The 19,463-nt window shown below is 27.6% G+C and overlaps 1 protein-coding gene across 9 annotated transcripts in view; it reads left to right on the top strand.

The window, feature by feature from the left end:
• Nucleotides 1-19,463, top strand: part of LOC107437533 (voltage-dependent calcium channel subunit straightjacket) — a 350,222-nt gene that overhangs the window by 165,630 nt on the left and 165,129 nt on the right. For all 9 annotated transcript variants that reach the window (XM_071187231.1, XM_071187230.1, XM_043040081.2 and 6 more), the window contains one exon: nucleotides 17,398-17,479. In XM_071187231.1, coding sequence (XP_071043332.1) covers nucleotides 17,398-17,479 — 82 coding nt within the window. The remainder of the gene's footprint in view (nucleotides 1-17,397; nucleotides 17,480-19,463) is intronic.

Here is a 19,463-nt window from a genome sequence, read left to right as displayed (position 1 = left end):
TTGTAATTTTTAGTTGATCCCCAATCTATGGTAATATACGAAGATGTAATTCAGAGATGACTTATGATTGTTCAATTAGCGAAGTGTGTCAGGTGTTTGATGAACACAGTATAGATGCGACAGAATTAAATCTGAAAGAGATAAGAAAGAAAGAAAAATACAATAAATAGAAGAAAATCACTTCAAATATACATCTTCCTTTTATGCCCACCAATGTCTCTCCTGCCAGCTGTTCTTCCAGGTTTTCGACTAACTTGTCTTTTCGCCTTTACATTAACGTGAAGCATTATATTAGTGAACAAAAAATTAGGAAATAAAATGTATACAAAGTTAGTAATTCAGGTTTGTAATATTTTTGGAAATCTTTTTTATTTTTATTTTAACTCATTTAGTATGGTAAATTATTAATTTCATTAAAAGAAAAATGGTTAAAAGGAAACACCGGCTGTTAGGGATCATAGGAAAGTTAATTTGTTATTGCACTTTGAGAAAAGTAACATAACTGCAAATGCATATTTTAGAACTAATACGTTTTTCCCGCGAAAGTCATTTTTAGAAACCAAAACTAATAAAGAAATTAAGAATAAATTGAGTATTAAAACTATTTGAGTGTTAAAATTATTTATTTAAAAATCATAAAATGAATATAGAAAGGGTAGTTAGTTTTTCATACATTGTTTTGAGATAAAACTAAGACATATTTATTCAATTCACGTAAAATTCAGGATCTGTTTCAAAATTTTGAATCCTTCAAAAATTTTTATGAGTGCTCATGAGTCAAGTATCTTGACCAAGTAGAATGACTCTTAGACTGAAACAATGACCATCTGCTCAATTAGGAAGTAAAAACTACAACCCCCTCCCCCACGATTATCAGCGAAACAATAGGGTTCTAACTCATGGTACTTACCCCACCAGTAAATGTCTGCAGTTTTTATGGTGATTACAAGTTTAGAGAAGAGTATGAATAAATTAGCCACCCATTAGAAAGCCATTTATGAATCGTAATTAATATATTATTTATGTTTATTTATTGTAAAAAGGATTTTTTAAAAAAAACTTTTCAATCATATATTTGTATACTAAGTGCTTTAGATACTTCTGAATACTCAGTTATTGCTAAAGATCCTCCGTATCTCAGGAATGGCTAATATGTGTTTGCTATGCATTACTTAAGATTTTATTAATGTCTGAAAATAAAAGTCTCACTGGTCAGATGAAATTCAAAGCTTTTGCAATGCTATATATTTCGTACATGGCATGCTTTCTAAACAGCATTATCTGTGACTGAAATACTTGTGAGAATAGTAATGTTCCCTGTAGGTAAAAATCTTTTTGTCTATGACTTGGCCATTTCTAGTGGTAATGTTATTTTTTTCCTTGTTCTAACTTTATGACGCTATATTGCTAACTCAACATGTTTCTTTATTGCTGTACATTGTGTGCCTATTTGCATAAATAATATTTATGAATAGTTATCAATTTAAAAATATACTTTGTTCTATAAATCATTTTACCCCCTGATCGGCAATTTTATGCAGAAATATGTCACGTCACCAGATATTATTTTTGATGCACGATGTGCAAATCTTTTGCAATATTCTACATGTCTTTGGGTTTCATAAATTGAAATAGGTAATGCAAGTGCAATAGCTAATAACTAAGTCGTAATCGATCAGCAGCGCTTAGGTATTAAAAGACAAATTAACTCGTCACCGGCCAATGTGTTAAGCGAAAATCCCATTATTTTTTGCTATGTAAGCTGAATTCAGGCTATTATGTATCTATGCTTGAGTCTGCGTATAATGATCTATACAACAACGATGTCCGTAACGGCTTTTCTCTTCATAATACATACGATCATACCGTATGCACGCAAACATTACGCTTTGAAACGATCTCTGACTAAGACCTGCTACGTTTTTAACTTTTTTTTTACATTTTGGACAGTTCTCTTCTTGAAATGAATAAGATTATAGCAATGAATAGTGAAACTATGAAAAGCAATACTTGGTGCATATACGTTTTGGTGTATAGTTGCCATCAGTTTTGGTGTTGAGGTAAACTAGCATTTTTCACAGCTGCTACATTTTTATTTACTTTTTCATTCTTGTAGTATTATTCATTCACTGATTAATTTTTTTTTTTTACTGACACCTATTTTAATGTGGATTAAAATCAATTTTGGCTTCATTTCAAAATTATTTCGTTTAAATAGCATACACATTTCTAGTAATATATTCGTAATAGTTCTTTCAAACAATTGTTATTTTGTACATTTTAGGAAATTTTTTCCATGATAATTACAGCTGAAAATTTATTTTTATTACGTTAAAAATCATTAACAGTAAAACTGTGTTAAATGTTGCGGTTTCAGAAACTTGTGTAAAGTCTTCCGTGAAAAAATTCTTAAATGTTAAAAAATTACTATGTACAAAACCAGAAAAAAAAAGATTGTAAAGGAAAATAAATCTTTGATTGATCAATATAGCGCAATAACAAAATGGTTTTTACAAAAGCTTTATCTAAATTTATTCTTAATATTAGAATAACTTTTATACAGAGAACCTGGATATCAGTCTTTTACTTTAAAAGAATGTATTTTGATATTTACAAAGATAACACTGAAATGGAAGTCATTTGGAAGAGCATTTTGCAACAAAAGAATGATAAATTGAATGTGTTCTAGTTTGCTAGAGAATCCAATGGGAACATGGTTGTTTTCTTAACAGTAAAATGTCCCTCATCTTGATTCATCCCTTTTTGTGAAATAACACGCGCTAGGAATTGATTTTTTGATGAAATGACGCTTGTATTATTTTTAAAGAAAAACAAAAAAAGCTTATCATATTTAGAAACCCATGCATGATATGAAAGATAAATTGTTTCCAATTAAGAATATTTATAATGTTCCCTTTTAGAATGTGATATAACTTCAACTTAATCTTATTCAATATTTATTGCATTAAACACCACAAAGAAAGATATTGCTCGTCACAATGAAAAGTATTTTAATGGTACTTTTAAACTGGAAAATTATTAGTATTTTAAATATTGAAAAAGTCATCATATTAAATTAATCAAAAATATAGTAATTACAAGTCTAATTTAGCTAAGCGCATGATTAACATAAAAGTAGAGCAAAAATTAAGTGGTAAGTACTATTGCTGATTGTTTGGTCGCAATGAGCCAAATAATAGTAATCCAGGTTTAAAACTTGATATTTTTTTTCAAAAGGCAGAAGATAAAATTGAAATAACAAGTTACTAAAAACTACAAAAGAAAAAAAGGTTCAAAGTGCGAACTCCAATAATTTCTGAACCACTCATGTACATAACTGGGATATTTTGATTCATAAAACATCCTATGATAAACTCAATGTAACAATTGAAAAGACAGTTTGAGTTTTTCATAACGACAGTTAATTCGAATTTTTATTTTTGGCAGGCAAACGTGATATTACTTTTTTTTTTTAAATTCAGCCACTAATTTTTTTTTAAATATGGTCTCTGACATACAAGTACCTTGCTCTGTTTTATCACTGAAATTTTGTAAAAACTAGCAAACTATGTTAAAATTTACTGTATTTCTGGCTCCATGGGAACACCAAAAAGCTCGGTTATTTTCACCGAAGGGCTTTGGTGACGATTTTTAAAAAAATAACAATAAAATATGTTTCTATTATATGTGATAAAATTTGATCAATTTATCATGATACCCTAGATCATGACATAAGAATTATTTATTTGGTTAAATTTACTTTTCAGTTCTGTATTTTTTACTAAATGTGTGGTAATGAGAACTATAATTTTAAAAACCCGAATTCATTTTAAACTTTTACCGTATGAATGTAAAACGTAACTAATTAATAATTTAAACACCGTATGTTTCAATTTTATTAACCAGAATTGAGTTTTCTTTTTACCAGAAAGGGCATTAAAATTCCGTACTTTAGTTTTACCAGAATTTTTAACTCCATGAAAGATTATTTTCCAGTTTTCGGTGATTAAAAAACTGATCTTTAAACTAGTTTAATGTTAAAGTACAAAAATATAATTAATCTCTCTTACACAGAATTTAAATTTATTGAAAAAACAATATCAGGACCGACTCGTTATTTATAAATAATCTAACACTACAAAAACTCCTAGTTTGTTTTGGTGGCTTTGTGGGTAATCGAGATTGACAAGAGAGATTAAAGAAAATGGGCTTAATCAATAAAAGTTGTCAAGAAAGGTCTTAAAACTTCTTGTTGCTTCAGTAACTTTATCAGTTTTTCGCATACTTGGTATATCAATCATAAACTGTTAGGCTTAGATAAAAGTGAAAAAAATTGCCTTTTAAGAACATATTTTTACAACATCACAAAATAAAATAAATAATTTCAATGTTCGCATTTTTCATTGCTTTATATTTTTGTATTTTAATGTTTTTAACCACAACATACATTCAAATTATTATATTTTAGTTTTATAATATTTCTTTATCTCAATATACTATAAAATTTAGTGTAAAAAATTCGAAAAATAAAATATTTTAAACATCTGCACTATAGCTATTTGAATAATAATAACTTTCTGAAATTAATTTGAATTCAAGTAACTTAAAAATTAATGCTTTATTAAAATTTAAGATTGTTTGTTAATATTGGAAATTTTTATGCAATATTTTATTGATATTTCAAGTTTTTTGCTTAATAAAAAATAATACTTATACTTAGTAGGGGAAAGGGGGGCACATGTGAACAAATTTTTTTACTTCTTCATTTTTCAAAAAATATCATAAATTTCTCACAGTAAAGAAGCTCATATGTTTAAATAGTCTTTTCTTTGTCTTATGGAATTTTTTGAGATTTTTCAATAAAATATTTCTTTACTTTATGATATTTTAAAAAAATGACTTCAATTGTTCACATGTGCCCCTATTGGGGGTACATGTGAACATGCCTGGGGCACATATGAACAAGATTAAAAACACAAAGAAATCATCATATTTCAAGGAAAGAAATCTTTAATATGACAGATATAGATACGTATTATACTGAAGGAGTTGCAGCTTACTATGTGAATTTAAACTGTACAACAGTACTGTTAATAATAAAATAATTTTTCAGCTGTACAATAATTTTTTCACTGTTGGGTTTTTCACAACTTCATGTTCTTCAGGAGTTGTAATGGGCATTTTTCTTTCCTCTCTGATACTCTTTCATGCTTTTTTTTTTATNTTAGTACTTATTAATAGTACTTAAAAATAAATGATACCTAAACTTATAAATCTATGAAAACTTACACAAATGCTGCTTCATTAATATCTTGTTCATTATTTTATCTAAATAGTTACGATATCAAGAAAATTTTCTCCCTACAAAATATACCTTAATTTCAATTCTTGAATAAACAGTGTAATTGCAATTATGGGTATTAACTGTTTCCTATTACAACGAAATAACAAAAGAATTTAATTAAGTATGCTTTGTTTGTGGATTTATATTAGATCCGATTCAATAATTAATGGTTCTCCATCGTCGTAATTGTTTGACGCAATCAAAATAAATGTTTCCCTTTTACAAAATGAGCAAGGAAAATATTATCGTTACTCAAATATAACGAAAGCTGTTGAAGATACTAATTAAAAGGAGAATATGTGAATATTTTTAATATGTTTTTTTGTATTATTTGTAAAAAAAGAGTATATGTTTTTTTATGGATAAGTGAAAAATAAAATGCATTTGCATATTCATATTTCAAGAACTTAAATTTTTCAGAAATAATTCTTCATAATTACTTTCGATTCATTTAAGTATTTTTTCTATGAACTTTTTATAATTTTCTTCATAGCAAATATGCAAAAAATTATATATTTTTAACTATTTTAAGTAAATATTTTACGTACATCAAATTTTTAATATTTTTAGCATTTAATTTGATGATTACAGTTAATTGATAAGTTAATTGATAATTATTTTTTGGTCTGATATGGTTAGATTAGTTTTTTACTTCTAGAGAATTTATACGGTGGGAAATTAAAATATTTCCAACCATGGATGGATCCCGAAATCGAATCATTTAGTCGTTGGATAAAGCATAACAGAATTTTGAGTTTTTCATCTAAATCTGCCGTAAATAAGGATTTCATTTAAAAAGTCTCCACCAGGGTACTTTCTTTTCAATATTCATTCTCTAAATTTCTCTGTCTCCAGGATTAAAACCACATATTTACGTAACTGATCTTTGCTTCCCATAGCTGTGTGACTATGTAACTGATTTGATCGCAAGCCCTGCACCAAACGAATATTTAACTATAGTAAAATAAAATAAACAATTGTATAATGTTTGGCGGAAGTAAGAGTACTTAATAATATGTTGTAAATAAATCATTGGATTTATGGCATTTTCTAACTTACATGGTTTTCAGTTTTAAATTGAAAACAGTTTCGCTGTAAATAAAAAGTGTAGAAAAGGTTTTGTTTACTTTAAATCAACCAAAAACTCTTGAAATAAGAAAACTCATTTTTTTATGACATTCCTTTTAAAGCAAACTGATAAATTTATAGTTAACCAGAGTATATGTTATTAAGTCTAGGTTAGATGGCCACAAATAGGTCTGGGTTAGATGGCCGGATATTTATTAATATATTTCAACCGATTCAGTTTTGCAGGAAGCATATTAACTTGATTATCAATTTGGATAAAGAATTGCTTTTCACGACAACATAAAATATGTAAAATTTTGATATTTATTTTACTTAAGGGTTCAATATTTTTCATGAATTAAGGTATCTGTCATTTTTCATTTCGTAGGTTATATTTTTTTCAACTAGCTGGATCGTTGACAACTTATATAGTCCAATCTTTGTTCCTGAATAAAAAACAGGAATATTATAGTGGAGAAATGTTATAAATGCTATAAATCTGGTGGCCATCTCATCATCAACTTCAGGAGACATAATCACTTTTCATTTACACGTATTGACATATCGCCACGTATTGACATTGATCGTAGGATCCGCAAAAAAATTAATAATGGGTAACAAAAGTAAGAAAATAAGATTAATAAAGTATTCTTCACCATCACATTTAATGTTTCAAAATAAATATATCTCATTACGAAATCTTTGAGATCGTTAATGGTTTTCAATTGATATGGTTCCATTTTGACATTTTATGTTAAAAGTAATGAAACGAAATCTTCAGTTTTTTTATTACAATATTGAAACCATTTTTTAAAAATTTTTTGAGGACCGTACAAATCCTGCACATTAGTTTGATTCTACAGACCTAACATATTATTCGATAGAACACTATATATTATTCGATTTTGCACACTCAGAGCTTGATGAGTATCAGTGTGTTAGCCGGGAAGAAATGTAGAACACCACAACTGAAAACGATGACTGGCAGATGTGTAAGGTGCTTGCAATGGATCCTTGAAACTTGTACAAATTTTGAAAATCTTTGCAAACAACCGTAGTAAAGTGTTTTCGAAATTGATTTAATCTGTACATTAAACTATTTTTATTAGATAATTTTTACTTATTTTCCAAGATAAATTTCATTCTTTACAGCTTATTGTAAGTTTAAAATTGTTCACTGCATAAAATGTGCTATTTTCTATATTTTAGCTTCATTTTTGCTTTACTGTATAAAGCATAGATTAGATGACCATCTCACCTTGACACTAAGGAGAGATGGCCGCTTGTTAGTTTAATTTCAAACAATATTTTCATATTTTATTCTCAATATTCCGTTATTTTTTGCCTAAAATGTGTTGAGTACATGTATGAGAATTTAAAATATGCATAAAAATTTCTCCTGTCTCTATTCTTAGTACTTTAGCTTCTATTTGAAAAACAATGGCAACCTATGAACTATAATAAGAATAGTATACCCTATAATAGGAATATTTAACACTTAAGAACTTTCACATCATTAAAAAGTTTTCATGAAGAGCAATTCACTGTTTTATGAAGCGCAATTTGTTAAATTGTTTTTATAACTTAGAAAAAAACATGAAACTGTGTTAGACAAAACAAAACAAAATCAGAAAATCTTAGGATGATGTTAATAGTTTTAAAAATATTATTTATTACAATAAAGCTTGATCTGCTTAAATATGAAAGGCGATCCTAATACAAACTTAGAAAGCGTATAAAGGATAAGAAACTCATTTTACGAACTATCAGTTTCTTCAGACGGCTGTAATTTAACTTAAGCTATTCTAAGTTTTGCCCTCTTGGGAAAAATCAGCAGTATGTGACTTCTTTGAAACAGACGAGCACTTTCTCACCAAGTCCAGCTTTTAGCCCGCCCATTCATTTAATGTCGAAATAGATTTTACTTTTTTTGACCTTTTGACTACGAATGCACCTTTCTCCGGTGATGCTTCCCAGTTTTGTAAGTGGTTGGATACTTTATAGGAAATTTGAAGTAAGTGCTGCACTTTTCTTTTCTGATATAACACGAGGAAAAAAGAAGAGTTTTAGAAATATACCAACCTTAAAGCTAAAACTGGGAATATGCTGTAAATAAATCATTTGCTTTATACTGTATACTAACTTTCATGTTCTTAAGTTATGCATTCAGAACTATTTCGTTTTTAATAAAAAGCAAATTAGAAATGTCAATGTTAATTTAACTACCTAAATACCATTGCTAATTAATTTTCATTGTGAAAAGCAGATATATTTAGTAACATACCTGGCAAACGTAAGCCAAAAACTCTGAATATACAATTAAAAAATTATACTGTGCTTAGTAAAAATTATCATATTTTAATTTATAACGTATTTTCAATTATACAATTATATTTATGATTTAAAAGCAAAATGTCTGTCTCAAGATACGATGCAGGTACTTTTAAAATGCAAACTTTTAAAATGATTTCAGGTATTTTTGATACTAGAAATCAAATTTTTATTGTGTCAACCATGTATTTAAAACATAACAAATATACCAAATTTCAAATGTAAAAAATGATGAAGATTTTTGTAAAAATAATTTAAAATACCTCTAATTGAAGCGTCGCTTACGCTACAAATTATTAAAAGTAATTTAACTATTTTGAAAAAATTTCATGAATAAGGTTTAGAAAAATGTTACTGGATATGACACTTGACTTGAAATAAATTTTTTATATATGTTTATATAAATAAACAAAAAAAATTAAAATTCTCTAAAATTTTTAAAAACAATGTTCTGTTATTGAAAACAAAATAACTGTTTAAATTGCAATTTTTTGAATTAATTTCAAGTAACATTTGTAGTGGTGAGCAAAAAATACAAAATTTAACATATTTTGAAGAAAAGTGTGATATTTTTAACGACATTTAATTAAGTAAGCGAATTAATTACGACACAAATTTCTTACATTTCTGAAAGAGTCTGAATATAAAGTACCTTAAATAAGTGTAGTTCACACATAATAAGGTTTATAGTATGAATACATTGAATAAAATATTAAAATAGGGTTCTTTTTTAGTTCTTTCTTAAGATTTTAAACGTTCACTTATTTATTTCCATTTCTATTTCCTTCATGAAGAGATATATTAAAGAAAAACAATGATTTTTAATAATATATCTTTCTAACGTGAGAATTCTGAATATGCAATTAAGTAATCCTTGCATTCATGCTAAATACAAATTATTTTTTCGGTTTTACATTTATAACAGTTTTATTTAAAATCTTAATTTAAGTTAGAACAAAATTTAAGATACGATGTAGTTAAAATTTTTACTTCATATCTTTCGAGAAAGATTTAGTTTTTAATATTACTTCTTAGTGTTGTGGCAAAAATTGTTGATACGTGAAATATTTTAGGAAATACAAAATTACAAAGATTATTAGTTTATGAACTGAGAAACTGTTGGCAAATCACTAGTTTTGTTAATTGTATTTGGTCTACATTACAACGGTAAGTTAATAATCATACTTACTACTTATAAACTAATTATTATTGTCATTGATTCTGGATAAATTTGTTTACAATTTTCCGTTAATAACGAAGTCTGGTGTTCGTTAAGAGTGATTAAAATAAATTGACAATTTTGTTCTGAAAAAAACATGAAAATAGTTGTTCTCAAAAATTTTTTCGAAAAAAAAGCTGTGAAGTTAATAAGTTACCTTAAAAGTTTGTTCTACTGGGGATAAAAAATATTCAATTATATTTTTAAGACATGAAAAAATGAAGGAAAAATTGTGAGTTCTTGAAAAGTAGTCAAAATATTCAAATTTTAAAAGCATTAGTAAGAAAGTATTTTATTTTGTCTGTTTTTGGAACTAATTGTCACTGTAGAGCAACAACAAAGAAAGAAATCGTAATAACTTAACAAATACTTAGTCAAACCGGAGCGTCAGCTGTTAGTGATGGATTCAAGATGACGGCATTTAACTTGCTTCGGAACTAAAGAGTTTAAGTCAACGGTTTCTGTCATGTTTCAACTCAAATTATCATTTGAGCAGAAACGTCTTTTCTAATCACATCAGCGACTCTTATGATTACATTTATTCTATTGTATGAAAGTGAAGAGGATCCAAATATTTTTATAGGATACATATATTTAGATTCTAGTTACAGCTTCTTTAATTATCTTTATCATTAAAACTAGTTAAGCAATTAAATAAAGGGTTTAAAAATCAATAAAGTTTGATTTCCAGTTCCTTTACTAATGGGAATGGGTGCAAGGAATTTTATGTTACTCAAGATCAAACATGAGAAAATAATGGTGAGAAGTACAAGTGCATAAAACAAAAATAACAAGTGAAAGTATGAGTTAAAGGTAAAAAAGGAATTATTTTTGAATATCCTTTGTAAAAACTATGGTGCAATACATATCCGAATTTGGTGTTTGCACTGTGGGCTAGAAGACCATGATCTTTGGCCAAAAGTCAAAGATTAAATTTTCAACTAAAATATGCGTAGGCAGTTTTGATATAGCCCAAATTAAATATTCATAATCATTCCAAACATTATAATTTACTTTTTGGACAAACGAGAGTACAATGTAAAGAAAAATATGTTAAAATTTTTTTTTTAAATGTAACTTTTAAATTTCATTTCAGAAATATATATAGGAATTTCACCTTACTGTTACATTTTTATCAGAGTAATTAATCTGAAATTATAGTGCATTTTTTCAATTTGTTGGAGTAGTTAATACTCTTGACAAACTTATAGTTTATATCTTATCATTTGACATCTTACAATGTTCAACGTTGAATGAAACTTTGTTCCAAAAAGTTCCATGAGGTAATTAGCTAAAAATTTTTTTATTTTCTTCTTTAATGTTTTTTCTTTCGAAAAAACCTGCCTCATTTTGCCCGTATTGCAGGGGTGGAGTAAATATACCGAAAAACAAAAATTATGTTTTTTTTTATGTTTTCGCGTTATTTTGTAATTAATTCGCGTTATTTCGTAATATTACTTCGGAAATATAATTTGCTTTTCAATTTTAATATAAAATTACGTAAATTATTATATTTTCAATGCTATATTTAATTATTTAAACATACTATATTATTTTTTTTGTATTTGCTCGCCATATTTCAGCCGCCATTTTGCTTTTTGGGGTATTTTTAGTGTATTTCAAAATTTCAACTATGAATTCAATTTACATAAAAATCCCTAAATAAAACCCCCCAAATTTTGAAACAAATTTTATCGAAGTACTAATTTTGGTCATTAAACCTTGGATGTTGGCCTAATGTGGTTTATTTCACTTTAATACTGCATCAGACGGTCACCCACACTTAAAAGGGTGTATTTAAACTCCAATAAATAAGAATGCTTCCCCCAGGATTAGATGCGTTTTATTATTTTCGCTTACGAAGACACTCATGTTGGCGCATTTTAGATATCGTCAGTAGTTTATTTAAATCGAATGAGAGTTGACGTGCGCTTTTTTTTTTCTTCCTCACCGCTATATAATATTTATTGAAACTAATATGTAAAACAACATCGTAGCTGTTTCACTAAACAAGGAACTATCCTTGGTTACTGGTGCAATGGAACATTTACTGAAGCACCACTTAGGTGTAAGGTAGTTGCCACCGTTTTTGGTGTTCAGATACGCACAATTTTTAACAGCGTAGAGAAATACGAAAATTTAAGAAAAATTAAACTTTTTTTTAAAGCTATGCGATTACAAAAATTATAATTTACTGACTAAATGTATTAAAATAGTTTATTATTAAACGTATTCATGTATTTTACAAGACGTTACGCTAATCTGCTTTATTATAACTTTGCCGTTTACCGCTACACCATTTTTTTCTATTTTCGTTTCATTGCACCAAAGAAAAATAATAATTTGTTATTAATATTTTTTTAATCTTATTGTATCCATTATTTAAAAAGTTTAGTTACTTAAATTTGTATGGAGGTATAACTGATGTAGAGAACAAATAAAAAATTTTTTAAAATGGCACTTAGACGAAGTCATATCTGTATTATAACGAATCACTTTCTTTATAATCGAAAAAACCGTTTATGAGAAAAATAGAGATTAATTAGAAATTACAGCAAATTACTGTTTCGTAACTCATTTGTAATTTTTCCTGCATCTCTGTATTTCTCTTTTATACTATTTTTTGACATCGAAGATCGTTATTTCTAATATCCAATTGATCGCATGTTTCTTAGTGAGACATTATTTCTTCACTTTGCACATTATTTGGATTATATTTATATAGTGCAAACTGTTCCATATTTGTACAGAGTTTTTGCTTGTACTATATGACCGATGAATGAATATATCTATCAAATATTTTACTAAATACTTCTTATACAGCCATCGAGAAAATAACCATAAACTTGTGAGGTTCATATCTCAAGGATTTTCAAGGAACGATTTTTCTAAATATCTGAACAATTCCTTCGCGAAAGCAAGAGCTACTTAAAAATACCTGATAAATGACACTGGGGGACAAATGACCTGTCACTATTATGACCTGTTCAGAAGCACATAAAGTAACTGTTCATAACAGGAATCGCCCCAAGAGGCGTATGACAACATTTCCGAGCATGGATTCCAATACAAATTTATTGATGAAATTCCCTAATTCCCCTAGACATTCAAGCGATCCTTTTACTATATATAAGGTTTTTGAACTTCGTTTTGAAATTTCGTCAAAACATAAACAAAAAATGTAAATTAAAAAAACTGAAGCTTGAAGAATCTGGTTGCAGATTTGAAAGCATCTAAGACCTGTTTAAAAATTTTGCGCATTTGCGCAATGGAAAAAAAAAGTTCCCCCGTGTGGGATCCAAGCACTTGCATACATGTATGAAAATTAAAGCCACAAATTTGAGACATAAAAATTGGTTGTGGAATCTATCTAATAGTAATTTATATATATATATATATATATATATATATATAAAANATATTTATATATATATAAAATATTTATATAGTTTTGCATTTTTTGATCTAAGAATAAATTTCCAAATATATTTCGTTCTTAAAAAAGAAATAAAAAAGGGAAGAATTAGGATTTTTCTTTGTCGATATTAGATTTATTTCTAAAGTAAGATGATGAATTGAGGTTAAATAAAGTATATAAATTTGAAAAAATACCAAAATGTTCAAAAGACAGCAGGTTAAAGATGGCGAAAGATTTTGAAATAATTTGAAAAAGAAATATTTAATTCTTCAAATTCAGCCAATTTTAAAAAAACAAATATTTCATTTATTAGTTTGAAAGTTTCTATTAATGTTCCAAGAAGAAATGAGAATAATACAGTAGATGTGGTTATCATTTATATAATTATTATTGCAGTTTAATACATAAATACATGCCTTGCCATTTAATACATAAATTCTGACACATTAAACTAATATATGGAGCCACAAATTTACCAAGAAGTTCTCTTCAGATATTATTTATTTTATTTTTGGAATTCCTACGTTGAGATAAGCTGCTGTTCAATTTCATGGAACCTGTTTTGAATAAATAGTGAGCGTTATTTATTTTAGAAGGAAGATTCAATCTGAAGCAATCATAAAGTAGATGTAAAAATAAAATTTCGAGAAGCTTAATATTCAAAAGTGCTTTATGCGTCACCTGAAATAAATGTGATCCACTAAAAGATTCAATTTATGACTGTATTTTCAAACTCGCTTTCTAGTGTAGATGATACATATAGAGAGAAAAGCATTTTTCATTGGAAATGCAAAGTGTTATCTCTAACTCTGCTCACATCACAAACTAGTAAATAGATAAGATTTCAGAAGCAAACTTTTTTTTGCAAAATTTAGATTTTTAATAGTTAGATGAAGTTAACATAAATTTTTACAAAATAAATAAATAAAAACAATTTCAGGTTCGAAGTTAACAGAATTAGATTGAAATACATTTTAAAACTCATTTGAAACTTATATGGTGATAAATTATTCACTTAAATAATATGCTATCAAAAGTGTCTAAAACAGTAATATGCTATCAAAGAAGTAAAATGTGCCATAAGAAATACCTATTGATCACCTTTGTAAGTTGATCACCTTTGTAAGTTGATCACCTTTGTAAGTTGATTACCTTTGTAAGTTCATTATCCTGGTAAGTTGACTATGCTGATAAGTTGCTTGCCCTGGTAAGTTGATTACTCTGATAAGTTGATTACCCTTATATGTTGATTACCCTGATAAGTTGATTACTATGATAAATTGATTACCCTTTAAAGTTCACTCCCCAGGTAAGTTGATTACCCTGATAAGTTCACTCCCCAGGTAAGTTGATTACCCTGATAAGTTCACTCCCATGATTGGTTCACTGCCCTTGTATGTTGACGGTTCTTGTATTTTGAACCCCCTTGCAAATTGACCAGCTATCAATACTGACCTCTACTGTGAAGAACCAAATTCCTTCTATATCTTATATAGCGAAATCATTGTTATTTGATCAACTGTCTTGTATGCTGGAATATTTCAATATTTAAATTTTGTCTAGATGTGTTATTGTATGCTATTTAAAAATCTCGATAAGTTGACTGGAAACATAAATTAATGAAATACTGAAAAATTTGCATAATTATACTAGGAAATTTTTTATTAAGAATTTCACTGAATTGGTAATATAAAAATTGAAACCGTTTATGAGTTGATCATAGAGGAATTTCGTAACAAATATGTTTTTGCGTACAGTGAGCAGAAAAGGAACACCTTGAATATGTTTCATTATAATGATTGGAGTTTTACATACTAGGACATATTCTTCATGGTTCACTGTGGTGACCTCAAATATGCTAAATGAACTTAAAGTTTCAAATATGATATTTTAAGTCGCAAAATAAGACGCAACCTTCTCTGGATAAACACTTTTTTTCGATGGATTTGGATTTCTGACCCTCATATTTTGAGGGGTAGCTTCAATATAAAGAATATGGTCCTAATAGTCCAGGCAAGTGAGCGGTTTGAAGTTTGGACTCCTGAATGTTAATATTGCTTTTTGTGTATTTCACTATCTCACGAATTTTTCAAGTGAATCAAATAATTTATGTCACAATTATAAAATTCGTAAATTCAAAATTAAATTCCATGCAAAAAAATAGATTTCAATAATTTATTTCTGTTTTATTTAAGAAGTGTCGAAAAAAAGGAAAATGTAAGGGATACAAATTTTCACTTCACTCTGAAAAATGTATTTTTATATGGCAAAATACAGAAATTTTAATGAAATCGTCCAACTAGCTCCTGAGAAATCGTATTTTAAAAAAAGTAGTTTAGTTTTACACGCTTGAAAAATTGATATTTAATAAATCTGCATTTTTGTAATTTGATTTCTCAGAAACTTATAATTATAATTTTGTTTTTGTATTTATTTATTATAATTTTCTATTTTGTCACATAAAATTGCATTTTGTATAATAATGTAAAAGAATTGCATACTTTGCAAATCAAAATTTGTTTTCTACTATTGTATGAAATAGCAATAAATAATGAAGAAAAATTATTTTTTGAATGGCATCATTTCCGGATAAATATATTTTATAATCGGGTGCAAAAATGTTTAGATTTACTTAAAAAATTCTCGAGAAATGGTGAAATACGCAAAAAGTATAATTAACAATAAGAGTTTCAAGCTTCGGACTCTCTCTCTTAACCAAATTATTTGGACCGTACTGTGGCTACCCCTACCCCCTAATTTAAGAGTAGGAACTCCAAATTTGTCGAAAAAGTATGCTAATTCAGAGGAAGTACGTTTTTTGTGTGCCATTTTGTAACTTTTTTGAGCAATGTTGATGCATATAAATTTTAAAAATTTTAAAATGTATAAATGTTCTTGTGCTTTGACATTTTAAGAAAAATTATTTTATGAATAAATGGTATAAATCCCTTGCAAATATGCATATTAGTTTAATAAAAACTATTCAGCTCATTATGCAAATTGCAACTCATCCTAATTGCAATTTATTCCACTTATTTAATTTCTTAATGGGTTATTTTCTAAAAACAGTTACGTTAATAATGTAGTTTTATCCTGATAAAAAACAATGACTCATCCACCGCTATAAGCTGACCACCTTATTGAGGATGATCTCTAAAATAAATCACCTAGTTGTCAACTTACACAGGATTCATTGTATTTAGTTTTATTTTTTCATCTTCGAATAATCTACCAAGATAGTAAATGCGAGACAATATTTTGCTGCATAACATTGCAATGTAGAACGCATTGTAGAAAACGAATTCCTTACTCAATAATACAGTTTTATTCTATCACCTCCGAACAATCTACCAGGATGATAAATGCGAGACAATATTCTGCTACATAACATAGTAATTTAGAACGCAAATTAGAAAATTAACTTCTTACTCAAACACTGGAACTAATTTGCTCTTGTGAACGACAGCTTTTTAGATGAACCTATACCTGATTTACGAAAATAAATGAAGAGAAAAACTATTAAACTTTTCCATGGTTAGTCTATTTCCAATGATACTCTTAAGCCTCTGATCACTGGGATTCACTTAGCTTTGCAATATAGCTCTGAGCGTCTGTAAATAGATACAATTATAGAATAATCAGCAATATCCGGTATTCTTCCTGAGTCGTTTGCATTAAAAGCAAGTCCTTACATTCCATTTACATCTTAGCTAAGTTGATCATTATCAGCAATACAATATAAATTGAATATGGATATTCAGCTTTATTTCGAAATGTGTCGAAGAATCAATCATCCAAAAGAGAATTTAAAACAATAATATTAAGATTAAGTTGGCTGAATGTTTGGTTTCCGCCAACGCAATAACTATGTCATTAAAATGTACACAGAAATATTCATTTTTTATGATTTTAATATTTTTTGCATTTATTTTAGAATATTACTTAATAGAAAAAATCTTTTGTTTCAAGGACGAATTTTACTGTTCAAAATAATAATTTTTTTTCCTTATTTTTTAGAGTGAAAACATGGGCACTAAAATTCGGGGCTGCAGCCAACAAAGGATGCACCGTATCTACTTGTGTAAGAACCATAGCTGAGGTAAGCACTTTTTCTGGAATTTTATTTTTGTTAACATCATTTTTGCATTTTTCATTATGTGATGTATTTAATTCAAATATATTTATAATTGAGTTAAAACTTTTAATGTGATTTTAAAGCTATGAATTTATGTTCAATTAAATATTTTAAATGAATAATCGTTTTATTTTGCATTTTGCTCTTAATAAATATCAGAACATCTCTAATTCTAGTGTATAATTAGTTTTTCTTTGATAATGAAATTTGGAGTACAATGACAGTACATTAAGCTTCTTCCATAATTTAAATACTTATAGAAAATAACATTCCAAAATTTACATAGAAAAAATAACTTTGCTTATTGTAAAAGAAAAATTTACAATGATCTGCAATATTTCGGGAGAAAAAAATTATGAGCATACACACCTTTGGGATAATGTAAATAAAAGAAGAGAAAACATACAAACAAGATTAAAGGAGAAAAAAAATAAAAACTACCTGTTAAAAATACAAGAATCTATTTCAACTACAAAAACATACAGCTTTTTTTCCAACTGTCACAGTTTTATCCAGTTTTATCCACAAAAATGAGTGTTTTCGTATATTGTATTAACATCATCGCCAAAGTNTATATATATATATATTAATTGGGTTGCTCTTAATTCGTAATTATAAAATTTTTAATTATAAATCTGACGACTACATCAGCCAATAAGCTTCTTAGAACATAAATTTTGATAGAGAAGCATACCGACCCATCCAATCAAGGAAGAAAATGAGAGAGTTATACTTACGACAGCACGAAAGTTTCGCCTAGGACATAGGGTCAAGTAATAACAGAACGGTCATAAAACTGGAGATGAGAGTTGCTATAAAAATCTATGTGAAATGGGAGTTATCGACTAGCTCTTAACGTCGGCAAAGCTCTTCTCTGATGCTCTCTACCTTAACAACATAGTGTGTGTCCACATGCATCTAACATACTTTTTTTCTTTTTATCTCAGAAAAAATAGCGGTTTTAGTTGATGGTGAGTAAACTGTTGATACAAGCTATTTTTGTAAATAGTTAAATAATTGTTTTGTTAAAATGTGTGCATTTAAATTATGACAGCACATATTTTGGTTTATAATGGATATTATTTTATTAGTCAAGCCACTAAACAGAGGAAAGTATTGTTGTTACAGAATTCAATTCCCTTCCTGTTTTTCTGTTTCTTTTTAAATATTTAAGTAGTACAAACAGATTGAGTGATAAAGCTTAAAACACTGCAAGTTTTTTTACGAATTAAGGTAATAATTATTTATAGATGCGTTTACTTTTTTCTTTATTTAAATTTCTGAAAATTCTTAGCATGTTGGAAAACATCAAAGTAGCACTTTGGTCGTTAACTTCGCATGATAGATACAAGATGAAACCTTCGTTTTACTTTGAATGTTAATAATTATAAAAATATTCTAATTGCTGCAACCATAACTTTTTTTTAATAAATAGGCACAGTTTTACTCAATGATGAAAACGTAAATAATTATCTGAACAGTAGATTAAGCAAAAATCATTACAAACAGATTATGCCTAGGCACATTATTTATTGGAAAAGTGCCACGACCGTAAACTTGACCGAAAGCGCCTATTTACTTCTTGAAGAATTTTTGTGTTTAAAAATACAAAAAAATGGTGGCAACTACTTTAAACCAAAGTGGTGTCTTACTAAGTGCCTTACTACACCAAAACAAAGGATAGTTCCGGCAGTAGATTTACACCTAGAATTTTCCTTAACACTATTTGGTGTAAAGTGGCTTTTCCCATATTTGTCATTCAGCAACACTAAAATTTATAATTACAGTAAGATACGCCAGGAATTAATTGATTTGATTAAGGTTTTTTGTGTATTGGAATGAAAAATATAGAGGAAGACAAATTTCTATATGTTTCTGCATCGTCTCATGATTTCAGTACGAAAATTGCTTGCAAATGTTTTGAAATAAAATGCTTTTTATATGTAAT

This window comes from Parasteatoda tepidariorum, chromosome X1 (genome assembly GCF_043381705.1).
Source record: "Parasteatoda tepidariorum isolate YZ-2023 chromosome X1, CAS_Ptep_4.0, whole genome shotgun sequence".
Taxonomy (NCBI): domain Eukaryota; kingdom Metazoa; phylum Arthropoda; class Arachnida; order Araneae; family Theridiidae; genus Parasteatoda; species Parasteatoda tepidariorum.
This window is presented reverse-complemented; position numbering and strand designations above follow the sequence as displayed.